Source organism: Pleurodeles waltl, unplaced genomic scaffold (genome assembly GCF_031143425.1).
Source record: "Pleurodeles waltl isolate 20211129_DDA unplaced genomic scaffold, aPleWal1.hap1.20221129 scaffold_54, whole genome shotgun sequence".
Taxonomy (NCBI): Eukaryota; Metazoa; Chordata; class Amphibia; order Caudata; family Salamandridae; genus Pleurodeles; species Pleurodeles waltl.
The window spans coordinates 1,240,841-1,256,690 of record NW_027150248.1 but is presented as its reverse complement, the minus strand read 5'-3'; the positions used below and the strand labels follow the sequence as shown (position 1 = coordinate 1,256,690).

The 15,850-nt window shown below is 47.2% G+C and overlaps 1 protein-coding gene across 1 annotated transcript in view; it reads left to right on the top strand.

Annotated features, from left to right (window-relative positions):
* The window catches only part of LOC138278708 (CD5 antigen-like), a 223,189-nt gene that overhangs the window by 61,298 nt on the left and 146,041 nt on the right, over window positions 1-15,850 (top strand). Inside the window, exon 3 of the mRNA XM_069219289.1 lies at window positions 4,165-4,485. Within this exon, the coding sequence (XP_069075390.1) occupies window positions 4,165-4,485 (321 nt within the window). The remainder of the gene's footprint in view (window positions 1-4,164; window positions 4,486-15,850) is intronic.

Here is a 15,850-nt window from a genome sequence, read left to right as displayed (position 1 = left end):
CCTATGTGGCACTGGGATCCTGCCAGCCAGGACCCCAGTGCTCATAATGTATACCCTGTATGTGTTCCCTGTGTAGTGCCTAACTGTATCACTGAGGCTCTGCTAACCAGAACATCAGTGTTTATGCTCTCTCTGCTTTCACAATTGTCACTGCAGGCTAGTGACTATCTTCACCAATTCTCATTGGCACACTGGAACACCCTTAAAATTCCCTTGTACATGGTACCTAGGTACCCAGGGTATTGGGGTTCCAGGAGATCCCTATGGGCTGAAGCATTTCTTTTGCCACCCATAGGGAGTGCAGACAATTCTTACACAGGCCTGCCCTTGCAGCCTGAGTGAAATAACGTTGACGTTATTTCACAGCCATTTTTCACTGCACATAAGTAACTTATTAGTCACCTATATGTCTAACCCTCACCTGGTGAAGGTTAGGTGCCAAGTTACTTAGTGTGTGGGCACCCTGGCACTAGCCAAGATGCCCCCACATTGTTCAGAGCAAATTCCCCGGACTTTGTGAGTGCGGGGACACCATTACAAGCGTGCACAGCATATAGGTCACTACCTATATGTAGCGTCACAATGGTAACTCCGACCATGGCCATGTAACATGTCTAGGCTCATGGAATTGTCACCCCAATACCATTCTGGTATTGAGGTGACAATTCCATGCATCCCTGGGTCTCTAGCACAGAACCCGGGTACTGCCAAATTGCCTTTCCGGGGTCTCCACTGCAGCTGCTGCCAACCCCTCAGACAGGTTTCTGCCCCCCTGGGGCCTGGGCAGCCTGGTCCCAGGAAGGCAGAACAAAGGATTTCCTCTGAGAGAGGTTGTTACACCCTCTCCCTTTGGAAATAGTTGTGAAGGTCTGGGGAGGAGTAGCCTCCCCCAGCCTCTGGAAATGCTTTGATGGGCACAGATGGTGCCTATCTCTGCATAAGCCAGTCTGCACCGGTTCAGGGATCCCCCAGCCCTGCTCTGGCGCGAAACTGGACAAAAGAAAGGTGAGTGACCACTCCCCTGACCTGCACCTCCCAGGGGCGGTGCCCAGAGCTCCTCCAGTGTGTCCCAGACCTCTGCCATCTTGGATTCAGAGGTGTTGGGGCACAATGGACAGCTCTGAGTGGCCAGGGCCAGCAGGTGACGTCAGAGACCCTTCCTGATAGGGCTATTCCTCAGATAACGAATGCAAGAGCTCACCAGCGTTCCTCTGCACTTCCCTCTTCGACTTCTGCCAAGGATCGACCACTGACTGCTCCAGGACGCCTGCAAAACCGCAACAAAGTAGCAAAGCGACTATCAGCAACATTGTAGCACCTCATCCTGCTGGCTTTCTCGACTGCTTCCTGGTGGTGCATGCTCTGAGGGCTGTCTGCCTTCACCCAGCACTGGAAGCCAAGAAGAAATCTCCTGTGGATCGACTGAATCTTCCCCCTGTCAATGCAGGCACCAAACTTCTGCATCACCCGTCCTCTGGGTCCCCTCTCATCCTGACGAGCGTGGTCCCTGGAACACAGGAGCTGGGTCCAAGTGTCTCCCACAGTCCAGTGGCCCTTTTTGTCTAAATTTGGTGGAGGTAAGTCCCACGCCAGACAGCAAACCTGTGTACTGCGTGATTTGCAGCTGCTCCGGCTTCTGTGAACTTTACCAGGACTTCCTTTTTGCACTTTGTGTGGACAAGTGTGGCACAATGGTTAGAGCGGCAGACCATGAAGCAGAGATCTGGCTCAGGACCAGGGTTCAAGTCCCGCTACTACAGGTCTTGGGCTCAATTCCCTTGGACCAAATAATTCTCGTCTCGGTGCCTAATCTAATTAATGGGTCCCACTATGTAACTCTGGGCAATAGCTTGCTTAATCTCCACAACGGCCCCAACAGCACTTGGATCCCTCGCTAAGGAGTGGGCACCTTACAGGGAAAAGCCAGGAGGGGTTCCATAGCGGTATGTGTACAGCACCTTGAGACCCTAACAGGTTAGTAGTGTGCTATACAAGTGCGAAGTTTACAGTTTACACAGCCTAGCCTGGATCTCCAGCACTCTGTCCTGTATTGCTCAACTTGCTGAGTTGGACTCCAACGTTGTGGGACCCTCCTTTGTGTCTCTGAGTCAACCGCTGTCCTCAGATCTTCTAAGTGCCTGTTCCAGTGCTTCTGTGGGTTCTGTGGGGGCTCTCTGAGTTGCTGAGCGCCCCCTTTGTCTCCTCCTCCAAGAGATGACATCCTGGTCCTCCTTGGTCCCGAGCAGCATCCAAAATCCTCAACTGCTATTCTTGCAGCTAGCAAGGCTTGCTTGCAGTATTTCTGCGTGGAAACCCTTCTGCAACCTTCAGCATGCCATGGGACATCTTCCATCCAAAGGAGAAATCCCTGGCACCTTCTGTGCTGCAGAATCTTTGGCTTCTTCCACCCAGAGGCAGCCCTTTTGAACCTTCATCTGGGGTTTAGTGGTCTCCTGCCCCCCTGGACACTTGCGTGACTCTTGGACTTGGTCCCCTTCCTTTACAGGTCCTCAGGTCCAGGAATCCGTCTTCAGTGTTTCGCTGGTGCTTGTGGTTCTTGCAGAATCCCCTATCACGACTATTCTGTCTTTCTAGGGTAACTTTACTCCTACTTTTTTGGGTGTAGGGATGGGGTATTTTGGACACCCTTACTGTTTTCTTACAGTCCCAGAGACCCTCTACAACCTACCATAGGCCTGGGGTCCATTCGTGATTCGCATTCCACTTTTGGAGTATATGGTTTGTGTTGCCCCTAGGCTTATTCCTACGTATTGCATTCTATTGTGATTCTACATTGTTTGCCCTACTTTACTTACTGTTACTTACCTGTTTTGGGTTTGTGTACATATAATTTGTGTATATTACTTAGCTCCTAAGTGAGGGTATCCCCTGAGATACTTTTGGCATATTGTCACTAAAATAAAGCACCTTTATTTTTAGTAACTCTGAGTATTGTGTTTTCTTATGATATTGTGCATATGATATAAGTGGTATAGTAGGAGCTTTGCATGTCTCCTAGTTCAGCCTAAGCTGCTTTGCCATAGCTACCTCTATCAGCATAAGCTGCTAGAACACCTCTTTTCTACACTTATAAGGGATAACTGGACCTGGCACAGGGTGTAAGCACCACAAGGTACCCACTATAAGCCAGGCCAGTCTCCTACAGAAGAGAGCAGAAGCACTTTAGCACTGGTTAGCAGAGGGAGAGTCCTAAAAACCAACAAAAATGGGTTCAGAAAGCAGGAGGGTGAAGGCACCAAATGTGGGAATGACACTGCAGAAAGGGCCAAGTTCAATATGGGGTTATCATATCCATCCCATTCCATTGGTTAAGTTTCTTCTCCACATGAAAAGTATTTTTTAAAGTGCGGCCCCCACTCTTCTTGTCAACATACTTACTTTCTCTTGCTTTCTCTCTCAATGCCACTCTAATGTGTGTGACAGCAGTTTAAGTCCTGTGAATATCCCAACCCCTCTCCCTGACTTTTGTTTTTAAAAGTTCTGTGCCAGAAATTCCTACAATTTAATGTTTTGTGTTGCGCATTTTGATATTTTATTTGCATAATTCTTGTATCGTCTTGCCTGATGCACTGAAAATGTTTGAATCGGGTAAAATCCTCTGCCCAGGACAACTTGACCCAGAACAATAGCTGCTGACGCGTTAATAAAACGCAAATGTGTAAATGTGGCAGATTTTCAACCACTAACTAGGACAAGGACAAGGTACAATCTTGGAGAGAAGCCAGAATATCCATCCGCCAGCCTCAGACCACTGTCTGCCCAAGAATGCATGGGAAGTCAGTGTGTGAATGAAATCTACTTTCTCACCACTGAAGTCCCACTGAGTGCAGGATTATGCCACAAATCCTGGGAGACTAATCTGTTGTGTGGTTGTTTCCCATCATGTGCTTTCTACTCAATTATATGTAACGAGATTGAGGTGTGAACACTTTAGAGGCATTTATTAATAAAGAACAGGATGATGGGAGCTGACCCCTGACCTCAGGAGAAATCAAAGTCTGCGTAAGAGCATTAAAACTGCTTTCTTGTCCTGTCTCTGTCGCTGTGTTCCTCTATTCTTGGCAGTCAGTGGAACAATATTAATGAAAACAGGGAATAAATAACATTAATGAGTAACTATAAATATATTCTGTTTCTTTGCAGCCTACATCACTAGTGTTCGACTGACAGGCTCCAAAGCCCCCTGTGCTGGGGTTTTACAGATGATGGCGATTGGCCGATGGGAAAGAGTCTGTGACAGCCAATGGGACCTGCAGGACGCTGCTGTGGTGTGTAAGGAGCTGGGATGTGGAGTTCCCTATTCAGTCCCTCCAGCCTCAGCCTTCGGGGAAGCAATGATTGATCTAGTTGCGATTTCTGATGTCCAGTGCAGAGGAGATGAAGGCAGCCTGCGGCAGTGTCCACACAGCACCAGGATTCAGAGCTTTTGTTATGAGAGGAGGTATGCAGCCGTGAACTGCACAGGTAAGGACCACACCTCCTCCTTCTACAGCACTTCTTCACTCTCAATCGAGTGTGATTAAACCTCCTCTACAGCACTTCTTCCCTTTCATCCAGAGCAATCACACTTTCTCCTACAGCACTTCTTCTCTCTCCATCCAGTGTGATTACACCACTTCCTACAGCACTTCTTCCTTTTACCTCCAGTGTGATTACACCGCTTTCTACAGCACTTCTTCCCTTTACCTCCACTGTGATTACACCTCCTCCCACCGCACTTCTTCTCTTTCCATCCAGTGTGAATACACTTCCTCCTACAGCACTTCTTCCCTTTACCTCCAGTGTGATTACATCTCCTCCTACAGCACTTCTTCCCTTTACCTCCAGTGTGATTACATCTCCTCCTACAGCACTTCTTTCCTTTCCATCCAGTATGATTACATCTCCTCCTACAGCACTTCTTCCCTTTCCATCCAGTGTTATTACACCACTTCCTACAGCACTTCTTCCCTTTCCATCCAATGTGATTACACCACTTTCTACAGCACGTCTTCCCTTTACCTCCAGTGTGATTACACCTCCTCCTACAGCACTTCTTCCCTTTCCATCCAGTATGATTACATCTCCTCCTACAGCACTTCTTCCCTTTCCATCCAGTATGATTACACCTCCTCCTACCGCACTTCTTCCCTTTCCATCCAGTGTGATTACACTTACTCCTACAGCACTTCTTCCTTTACCTCCACTGTGATTACACCTCCTCCCACCGCACTTCTTCTCATTCCATCCAGTGTGATTACACTTCCTCCTACAGCATTTTTTCCCTTTCCATCCAGTGTGATTACACCTCCTCCTACCGCACTTCTTCTCTTTCCATCCAATGTGATTACACCACTTTCTACAGCACGTCTTCCCTTTACCTCCAGTGTGATTACACCTCCTCCTACAGCACTTCTTCCCTTTCCATCCAGTATGATTACATCTCCTCCTACAGCACTTCTTCCCTTTCCATCCAGTATGATTACACCTCCTCCTACCGCACTTCTTCCCTTTCCATCCAGTGTGATTACACTTACTCCTACAGCACTTCTTCCTTTACCTCCACTGTGATTACACCTCCTCCCACCGCACTTCTTCTCTTTCCATCCAGTGTGATTACACTTCCTCCTACAGCATTTTTTCCCTTTCCATCCAGTGTGATTACACCTCCTCCTACCGCACTTCTTCTCTTTCCATCCAGTGTGATTACACCGCTTTCTACAGCACTTCTTCCCTTTCCATCTACTCTGATTACACTTCCTCCTAAAGCACTTCTTCTCTTTCTATCCACAGTGATCTCCTCCTACAGCACTTCTTCCTTTACCTCTACTGTGATTACACCTCCTCCCACCGCACTTCTTCTCTTTCCATCCAGTGTGATTACACTTCCTTCTACAGCACTTCTTCCCTTTCCATCCAGTGTGATTACACCTCCCGCACTTCTCTTTCCATCCAGTGTGATTACACTTCCTCCTACATCTGATTACACTTCCTCCTACAGCACTTCTTCCCTTTCCATCCAGTCTGATTACACTTCCTCCTACAGCACTTCTTCTCTTTCCATCCAGTGTGATTACATCTCCTCCTACCCTCCTACAGCACTTCTTCCCATTCCATCCAGTGTGATTACACCTCCTCCTACCGCACTTCTTCTCTTTCCATCCAGTGTGATTACACTTCCTCCTACAGCACTTCTTCTCTTTCCATCCATCCACGGTGATTACACCTCCTCCTACAGCACTTCTTCTCTTTCCATCCAGTGTGATTACACTGCTTTCTACAGCACTTCTTCCCTTTCCATCCAGTCTGATTACACGTCCTCCTACAGCACTTCTTCTCTTTATATCTGTAATGATGTAACATGGCTCCATGCCAGAACACTGGGCATGGAACCAGCTTGTTCTGAGGTTCTGTCATGCAGGGTTCTCTGCATGACCGTTGATATGCTGGCTGTTGGTTGAGGCTGTAATAAATACCTCCTACCACATATCTTCATCTGGTGTGGATTCGCTTTATTACACTGGCGACGCTTGGGCGGAGAAAGGAACCCCGAGGAAGGGACAGCCTCAACAACAACAAAGAAGGAAGAGCTTGGATTATTTAAGAGAAAAACTGAGATAACTTACAGAGACGTGCTGGGAGAGGATCGAGCATGTTCTAGCGGAGAAAAGTGTGAAATTGCGGTTGTAGGGGCTTTGTGGAAAGCTGTTTGAGCATTTACTGAGGATCAAAGTGGTCTCTGTATGCTTCACGACGTCAGAAGGTCAGTGAGCAATTGGTAAAGGACTGAAAGCTGTGGGAATTGTTGGCGGCCATCTTGAGTGTGGTGGAAGGAGAAAAACAAGCCAGATTGACTGAAGAAAATAGACTGGATGTTTGGTTGCAGCCATTTTGAGTGAGGAAAACAATCCGAGATTGCTCAAAGAGAAAGCAAGCCCAACTGCCTGAAGAAAACGGACCAAATGTTTCGTGGCGGCCATCTTAGATGAGGAAGAAGGAATTTTTTTTATTTAAAAAAAATAATAATAATTCACAGCGCAATTGTTGGAGGACATCGAAGAAGAACATCGACGGTCTATTGGAAGTTGAAACTTAGACGGAGACTGGATAAGGATCACTATATTGGTTTGTGGTCACGGGAATATACATTTCTTTGGAAACTTTATTGCACTTGTGGAATACAAGTGTTGGGCGTTGTAAAATGAATTAAACTGAAAAGGTCATCTCTGCGGTGACAAACACACCTGAAGACCCGTGTTTGACATAGCGGCATAGTGCTGGGACATACAGTGACTGGCACACTTTTTGGACTTTAAGTACTTTTAGCAACTAGTAGGGTTTGGAATATATTGTGGGGAAGAATTGTTTTACACCTCTTGAGAGTATGCAGAATGTTACGGCGCCGCCGTTTTTCTTGTCAGATCCAGGAGAACCGGTTATTAAGTGGAAGAAATGGAAAAAGATTTTTGAGAATTATGCCAGGGCTTCTTTGTCTCTCCATTCCCCAATACCATTGTTTTTCAAACCCTTCCCAGCAACCATCCAGCCAGGACACAAACAAGTATTTGGAGACCTTCCCCTGAGCAGTTCAAAAGGAGTCTTCCCCGTTGATGCATGAGGAGTGTACCTGTAAGCTGTTATACGACCCTGCAGTTCTTTTCTCCAATCTAAACAGTTTACCTTTGCTAATTGTATACTCTCCTTTAAAGTCCTGTTAAATCTCTCCAAAGCACCATTCGCCTCTGGATGATATAACGCAATTTTTTTATGTACAATTCCACATTTTACAAAATACTCCTCCATCTGAGCAGAACAGAACTGCGGACCATTGTCAGAAAGAATAGAGTTAGGAAAACTCTCGCGTTTGAACACAGATTCTAAAAAACTGATCACAGATTGAGAAGTGATCTCTCTCACCAAACTCACCTCCACCCATCGTGAATACAAATCCAGCAACACCAACAGGTAAGGAATCTGATGTTCTCCATGCAATGGCCCCACAATATCGATAGCTAATTCATCCCATGGACTTTTTGGTAAACTTCTACAAACCATAGGTGAACATCTTGGTTTGAGTACCTTATTGTAGGAAAGTACCATCTTGCCTGGCATGTTACCCCCATTTTTCACTGTATATATGTTGTTTTAGTTGTATGTGTCACTGGGACCCTGGTAACCCAGGGCCCCAGTGCTCATAAGTGTGCCTGTATGTGTTACCTGTGTAGTGACTAACTGTCTCACTGAGGCTCTGCTAATCAGAACCTCAGTGGTTATGCTCTCTCATTGCTTTCCAAATTGTCACTGACAGGCTAGTGACCATTTTTACCAATTTACATTGGCTTACTGGAACACCCTTATAATCCCCTAGTATATGGTACTGAGGTACCCAGGGTATTGGGGTTCCAGGAGATCCCTATGGGCTGCAGCATTTCTTTTGCCACCCATAGGGAGCTCTGACAATTCTTACACAGGCCTGCCACTGCAGCCTGAGTGAAATAACGTCCACGTTATTTCACAGCCATTTTACACTGCACTTAAGTAACTTATAAGTCACCTATATGTCTAACCTTTACCTGGTAAAGGTTAGGTGCAAAGTTACTTAGTGTGAGGGCACCCTGGCACTAGCCAAGGTGCCCCCACATTGTTCAGAGCCAATTCACTGAACTTTGTGAGTACGGGGACACCATTACACGCGTGCACTACATATAGGTCACTACCTATATGTAGCTTCACCATGGTAACTCCGAATATGGCCATGTAACATGTCTATGATCATGGAATTGCCCCCTCTATGCCATCCTGGCATTGTTGGTACAATTCCATGATCCCAGTGGTCTGTAGCACAGACCCTGGTACTGCCAGACTGCCCTTCCTGGGGTTTCTCTGCAGCTGCTGCTGCTGCCAACCCCTCAGACAGGCAGCTGCCCTCCTGGGGTCCAGCCAGGCCTGGCCCAGGATGGCAGAACAAAGAACTTCCTCTGAGAGAGGGTGTGACACCCTCTCCCTTTGGAAAATGGTGTGAAGGCAGGGGAGGAGTAGCCTCCCCCAGCCTCTGGAAATGCTTTGTTGGGCACAGAGGTGCCCAATTCTGCATAAGCCAGTCTACACCGGTTCAGGGACCCCTTAGCCCCTGCTCTGGCGCGAAACTGGACAAAGGAAAGGGGAGTGACCACTCCCCTGACCTGCACCTCCCCTGGGAGGTGTCCAGAGCTCCTCCAGTGTGCTCCAGACCTCTGCCATCTTGGAAACAGAGGTGCTGCTGGCACACTGGACTGCTCTGAGTGGCCAGTGCCACCAGGTGACGTCAGAGACTCCTTGTGATAGGCTCCTTCAGGTGTTAGTAGCCTTTCCTCTCTCCTAGGTAGCCAAACCCTCTTTTCTGGCTATTTAGGGTCTCTGTCTCTGGGGAAACTTTAGATAACGAATGCATGAGCTCAGCCGAGTTCCTCTGCATCTCCCTCTTCACCTTCTGATAAGGAATCGACCGCTGACCGCGCTGGAAGCCTGCAAACCTGCAACATAGTAGCAAAGACGACTACTGCAACTCTGTAACGCTGATCCTGCCGCCTTCTCGACTGTTTTCCTGCTTGTGCATGCTGTGGGGGTAGTCTGCCTCCTCTCTGCACCAGAAGCTCCGAAGAAATCTCCCGTGGGTCGACGGAATCTTCCCCCTGCAACCGCAGGCACCAAAAAGCTGCATCTCCGGTCCCTTGGGTCTCCTCTCAGCACGACGAGCGAGGTCCCTCGAATCCAGCGACACCGTCCAAGTGACCCCCACAGTCCAGTGACTCTTCAGCCCAAGTTTGGTGGAGGTAAGTCCTTGCCTCACCTCGCTGGGCTGCATTGCTGGGAACCGCGACTTTGCAAGCTTCTCCGGCCCCTGTGCACTTCCGGCGGAAATCCTGTGTGCACAGCCAAGCCTGGGTCCACGGCACTCTAACCTGCATTGCACGACTTTCTAAGTTGGTCTCCGGCGACGTGGGACTCCTTTGTGCAACTTCGGCGAGCACCGTTTCACGCATCCTCGTAGTGCCTGTTTCTGGCACTTCTCCGGGTGCTACCTGCTTCAGTGAGGGCTCTTTGTCTTGCTCGACGTCCCCTCTCTCTGCAGGTCCAATTTGCGACCTTCTGGTCCCTCCTGGGCCCCAGCAGCGTCCAAAAACGCCAAACGCACGATTTGCGTGTAGCAAGGCTTGTTGGCGTCCATCCGGCGGGAAAACACTTCTGCACGACTCTCCAAGGCGTGGGGGATCCATCCTCCAAAGGGGAAGTCTCTAGCCCTTGTCGTTCCTGCAGTATTCACAGTTCTTCAGCCTAGTAAGAGCTTCTTTGCACCAACCGCTGGCATTTCTTGGGCATCTGCCCATCTCCGAGCTGCTTGTGACTTTTGGACTTGGTCCCCTTGTTCCACAGGTACCTTCAGACAGGAATCCATCGTTGTTGCATTGCTGATTTGTGTTTTCCTTGCATTCTCCCTCTAACACGACTATTTTGTCCTTAGGGGAACTTTGGTGCACTTTGCACTCACTTTTCAGGGTCTTGGGGAGGGTTATTTTTCTAACTCTCACTATTTTCTAATAGTCCCAGCGACCCTCTACAAGGTCACATAGGTTTGGGGTCCATTCGTGGTTCACATTCCACTTTTGGAGTATATGGTTTGTGTTGCCCCTATCCCTATGTTTCCCCATTGCATCCTATTGTAATTATACATTGTTTGCACTGTTTTCTAAGACTATACTGCATATTTTTGCTATTGTGTATATATATCTTGTGTATATTTCCTATCCTCTTACTGAGGGTACACTCTAAGATACTTTGGCATATTGTCATAAAAATAAAGTACCTTTATTTTTAGTATAACTGTGTATTGTGTTTTCTTATGATATTGTGCATATGACACTAAGTGGTACTGTAGTAGCTTCACACGTCTCCTAGTTCAGCCTGAGCTGCTTTGCTAAGCTACCATTATCTATCAGCCTAAGCTGCTAGACACCCTATACACTAATAAGGGATAACTGGGCCTGGTGCAAGGTGCAAGTACCCCTTGGTACTCACTACAAACCAGTCCAGCCTCCTACATTGGTTGTGCAGTGGTGGGATAAGTGCTTGAGACTACTTACCACTCTTGTCATTGTACTTTTCATAAGAGAAAAATATACAAAACAAGGTCAGTGTATATACACATAGCCAAAAAGTTTTGCATTTCCTCTTTTCACTCTTTTCTAAGTGCTGAAAAGTACTTCTAAACTTTCAAAAAGTTCTTAAAAGTTTAAAAAGTTTTTTTCTGTCTTTCCAAAAAGTTCTGAAAACTTTTTTCTCTTTGTCTATCACTTTAACTCTCTCTAAAAAATGTCTGGCACAGGCCAAAAAGTTGAACTGTCCAAACTTGCATATGATCACCTTAGCTGGAAAGGAGCAAGGAGTCTCTGCATAGAGAGAGGTTTGAGTGTAGGGAAGAATCCTTCCTTAGAACTGTTAATAAATATGCTTAGAGTACAGGATAAGGCCATAAGTGCCCAATCTGTAGAAAAAGTAGCTAATGGTTCTCAATCTGATCCAGGGACTCCCCCAGGAAAAGGTTCTGGAAAGAAAATTCTCAGCCTGCCCATTACTAGACAGTCTAGCATAGTTGGTACAGAGGTTGAATCACATCATACTGATGATGTGCTCTCACATTATACTGGTAGCCAAGCTGTTAGGGTGCCCTCTGTAAGGGACAGGTCTCCTTCTGTTCATTCCCATCATACCTCTGTATCTAAAAATGTCCCTCCCACCCACCCTGATGACAGATTGTTGGAAAGGGAGCTCAATAGATTGAGAGTGGAGCAAACCAGACTGAAGCTCAAGAAGCAACAGCTGGATTTGGATAGACAGTCTTTAGAAATAGAGAGGGAAAGACAGAAAATGGGTTTAGATACCCATGGTGGCAGCAGCAGTATTCCCCATAGTCATCCTGCAAAAGAGCATGATTCCAGGAATCTGCATAAGATAGTTCCCCCTTACAAGGAGGGGGATGACATTAACAAGTGGTTTGCTGCACTTGAGAGGGCCTGTGCTGTACAGGATGTCCCTCAAAGGCAGTGGGCTGCTATCCTATGGCTATCATTTACTGGAAAAGGTAGGGATAGGCTCCTTACTGTAAAAGAAAATGATGCTAACAATTTCCAAGTTCTTAAGAATGCACTCCTGGATGGTTATGGCTTAACCACTGAACAGTACAGGATCAAGTTCAGAGATACCAAAAAGGAGTCTTCACAAGACTGGGTTGATTTCATTGACCAGGCAGTGAAGGCCTTGGAGGGGTGGTTACATGGCAGTAAAGTTACTGATTATGACAGCCTGTATAACTTAATCCTGAGAGAGCATATTCTTAATAATTGTGTGTCTGATTTGTTGCACCAGTACTTGGTGGACTCAGATCTGACCTCTCCCCAAGAATTGGGAAAGAAGGCAGACAAATGGGTCAGAACAAGAGTGAACAGAAAAGTTCATACAGGGGGTGACAAAGATGGCAACAAAAAGAAGGATGGTAAGTCTTCTGACAAGGGTGGGGACAAATCTAAAAATGAGTCTTCATCAGGCCCACAAAAACACTCTGGTGGGGGTGGTGGGCCCAAACCCTCCTCTAATCAGAACAAGGAAAAGAAACCATGGTGCTATTTATGTAAGATAAAAGGCCATTGGACAACAGATCCCAGTTGTCCAAAGAAAGGCACCACAGCTCCTACCACTACAACCCCTACTGCTACACCTAGTGTCCCTACTAATAGCAGTGGTGGTGGGAGCAAACCTACTAATAGCCAATCCAAGGGAGTAGCTGGGCTTACTTTTGGTAATTTAGTTGGGGTTGGTCTGATTAGGGAGACCACAGAGGCTACTTTAGTCTCTGAAGGGGCTATTGACTTAGCCACTTTGGTTGCTTGCCCCCATAACTTGGAGAAGTACAAGCAACTAACCCTAATAAATGGTGTTGAGGTCCAGGCCTACAGGGACACAGGTGCCAGTGTCACAATGGTGATTGAGACACTGGTGCACCCTGAACAACACATACTTGGACACCAGTACCAAGTAACCGATGCTCACAACATAACACAAAGCCACCCCATGGCTGTTGTAAATCTCAACTGGGGGGGGGTATCTGGTCCAAAGAAAGTTGTGGTAGCTTCAGATTTACCTGTAGACTGTCTATTAGGGAACGATTTGGAGACATCAGCTTGGTCAGATGTGGAGTTGGAGGCCCATGCAGCAATGCTGGGCATCCCAGGGCATATTTTTGCTTTGACAAGGGCTCAGGCCAAAAAGCAAAAAGGACAGGGAAGCTTGGATCCTGGAACAATGGACCAAGTGCTCCCTAAAGCTAGGGCTAGTAGAAGCAAACCACTTCCTACTATCCCTCCCTCTACAGTGGATTCTAATTCTGAGGAAGAAGAATTCCCTCCCTGTGCAGAACCTACACCAGAGGAGCTGGAAGCAGACACTGCTGAGCTTTTGGGTGAAGGGGGGCCTGCCAGAGAGGAGCTGAGTGTGGCACAGCAAACCTGTCCCACATTAGAGGGTCTCAGACAGCAAGCTGTCAAACAGGCTAATGGGGATGTCAGTGACTCACACAGAGTTTACTGGGAGGACAACCTCTTGTACACTGAGCAAAGGGATCCTAAACCTGGAGCTGCCAGGAGATTAGTGATTCCTCAGGAGTACAGAAAGTTCCTCCTAACACTGGCACATGATATTCCCTTAGCTGGGCACCTGGGTCAAATGAAAACTTGGGACAGATTGGTACCACTGTTTCATTGGCCTAGGATGTCTGAGGACACAAAAGATTTTTGTAAGTCCTGTGAAACCTGTCAAGCCAGTGGCAAGACAGGTAGCACTCCAAAGGCACCCCTTATCCCACTGCCTGTGGTTGGGGTTCCCTTTGAAAGGGTAGGGGTTGACATAGTTGGCCCCCTTGACCCTCCTACTGCTTCAGGCAATAGGTTTATCTTAGTGGTAGTGGACCATGCCACAAGGTATCCTGAAGCTATTCCTTTAAGGACCACTACAGCTCCTGCAGTGGCAAAGGCCCTCCTGGGAATATTTTCCAGGGTGGGCTTCCCAAAGGAAGTAGTATCAGACAGAGGAAGCAATTTCATGTCTGCATACTTAAAGGCCATGTGGAAGGAGTGTGGTGTAACTTACAAGTTCACAACACCCTATCATCCACAAACAAATGGACTGGTGGAGAGATTTAATAAAACTCTCAAAGGCATGATTATGGGACTCCCTGAAAAACTCCGCAGGAGATGGGATATCCTTCTACCATGCCTCCTTTTTGCCTACAGGGAGGTACCCCAGAAAGGAGTGGGCTTCAGCCCCTTTGAACTTCTTTTTGGACACCCTGTTAGGGGTCCACTCACACTTGTAAAGGAGGGTTGGGAACAACCTTTAAAAGCTCCTAAACAGGATATTGTGGACTATGTACTTGGCCTCAGATCAAGGATGGCTGAGTACATGAAAAAGGCCAGTAAAAACCTTCAGGCCAGCCAAGAGCTCCAGAAGCAATGGCATGACCAGAAGGCTGTTTTGGTTCAGTACCAACCAGGGCAGAAAGTGTGGGTCTTGGAGCCTGTGGCCCCAAGAGCACTCCAAGATAAATGGAGTGGTCCACACACAATTGTTGAAAAGAAGGGTGAAGTCACCTACTTGGTTGACTTAGGCACTGCCAGGAGTCCCCTTAGGGTGCTCCATGTCAACCGCCTGAAACCCTACTATGACAGGGCTGATCTCACCCTGCTCATGGCAACAGATGAGGGACAGGAAGAAGACAGTGATCCTCTACCTGATCTCTTCTCTTCCGCAGAACAAGATGCTCTTGTGGAAGGTGTAGTTTTGGCTGATTGTCTTACTGCTGAGCAGAAAGATAATTGCATAAATCTCCTAGGACAATTTTCAGAACTCTTCTCCATTGTGCCAGGCACCACTTCTTGGTGTGAGCACACTATAGATACTGGAGACAGTTTACCTGTCAAAAGTAAGATCTATAGGCAGCCTGACCATGTCAGGGACTGCATAAAGCAAGAAGTTCAGAAGATGTTGGAACTAGGAGTGGTTGAGCACTCTGACAGTCCATGGGCTTCTCCTGTGGTACTGGTACCAAAACCCAATTCTAAAGATGGAAAGAAGGAAATGAGGTTTTGTGTAGACTATAGAGGTCTCAACCTGGTAACCAAAACAGATGCTCACCCTATACCCAGGGCAGATGAGCTAATAGATACACTGGCATCTGCCAAGTATCTAAGCACTTTTGATTTGACTGCAGGGTATTGGCAGATCAAAATGTCAGAAGATGCTAAACCTAAGACTGCATTTTCTACCATGGGAGGACATTACCAGTTTACTGTAATGCCTTTTGGTTTGAAAAATGCACCTGCCACTTTTCAGAGGTTGGTGAACACAGTCCTGCAAGGGCTGGAAGCTTTCAGTGCAGCATATTTGGATGATATAGCTGTCTTTAGCTCCAGCTGGGATGATCACCTGGTCCACCTTTGGAAAGTTTTGGAGGCCCTGCAAAAGGCAGGCCTCACTATCAAGGCTTCAAAGTGCCAGATAGGGCAGGGTAAGGTGGTTTATCTGGGACACCTTGTTGGTGGGGAACAGATTGCACCACTTCAGGGGAAAATCCAAACTATTATTGATTGGATTCCCCCTACCACTCAGACTCAGGTGAGAGCCTTCCTAGGCCTCACTGGGTATTACAGGAGGTTCATTAAGAACTATGGCTCCATTGCAGCCCCTCTTAATGACCTCACATCCAAGAAAATGCCTAAAAAGGTATTATGGACAGCAAACTGTCAGAAAGCTTTTGAGGAGC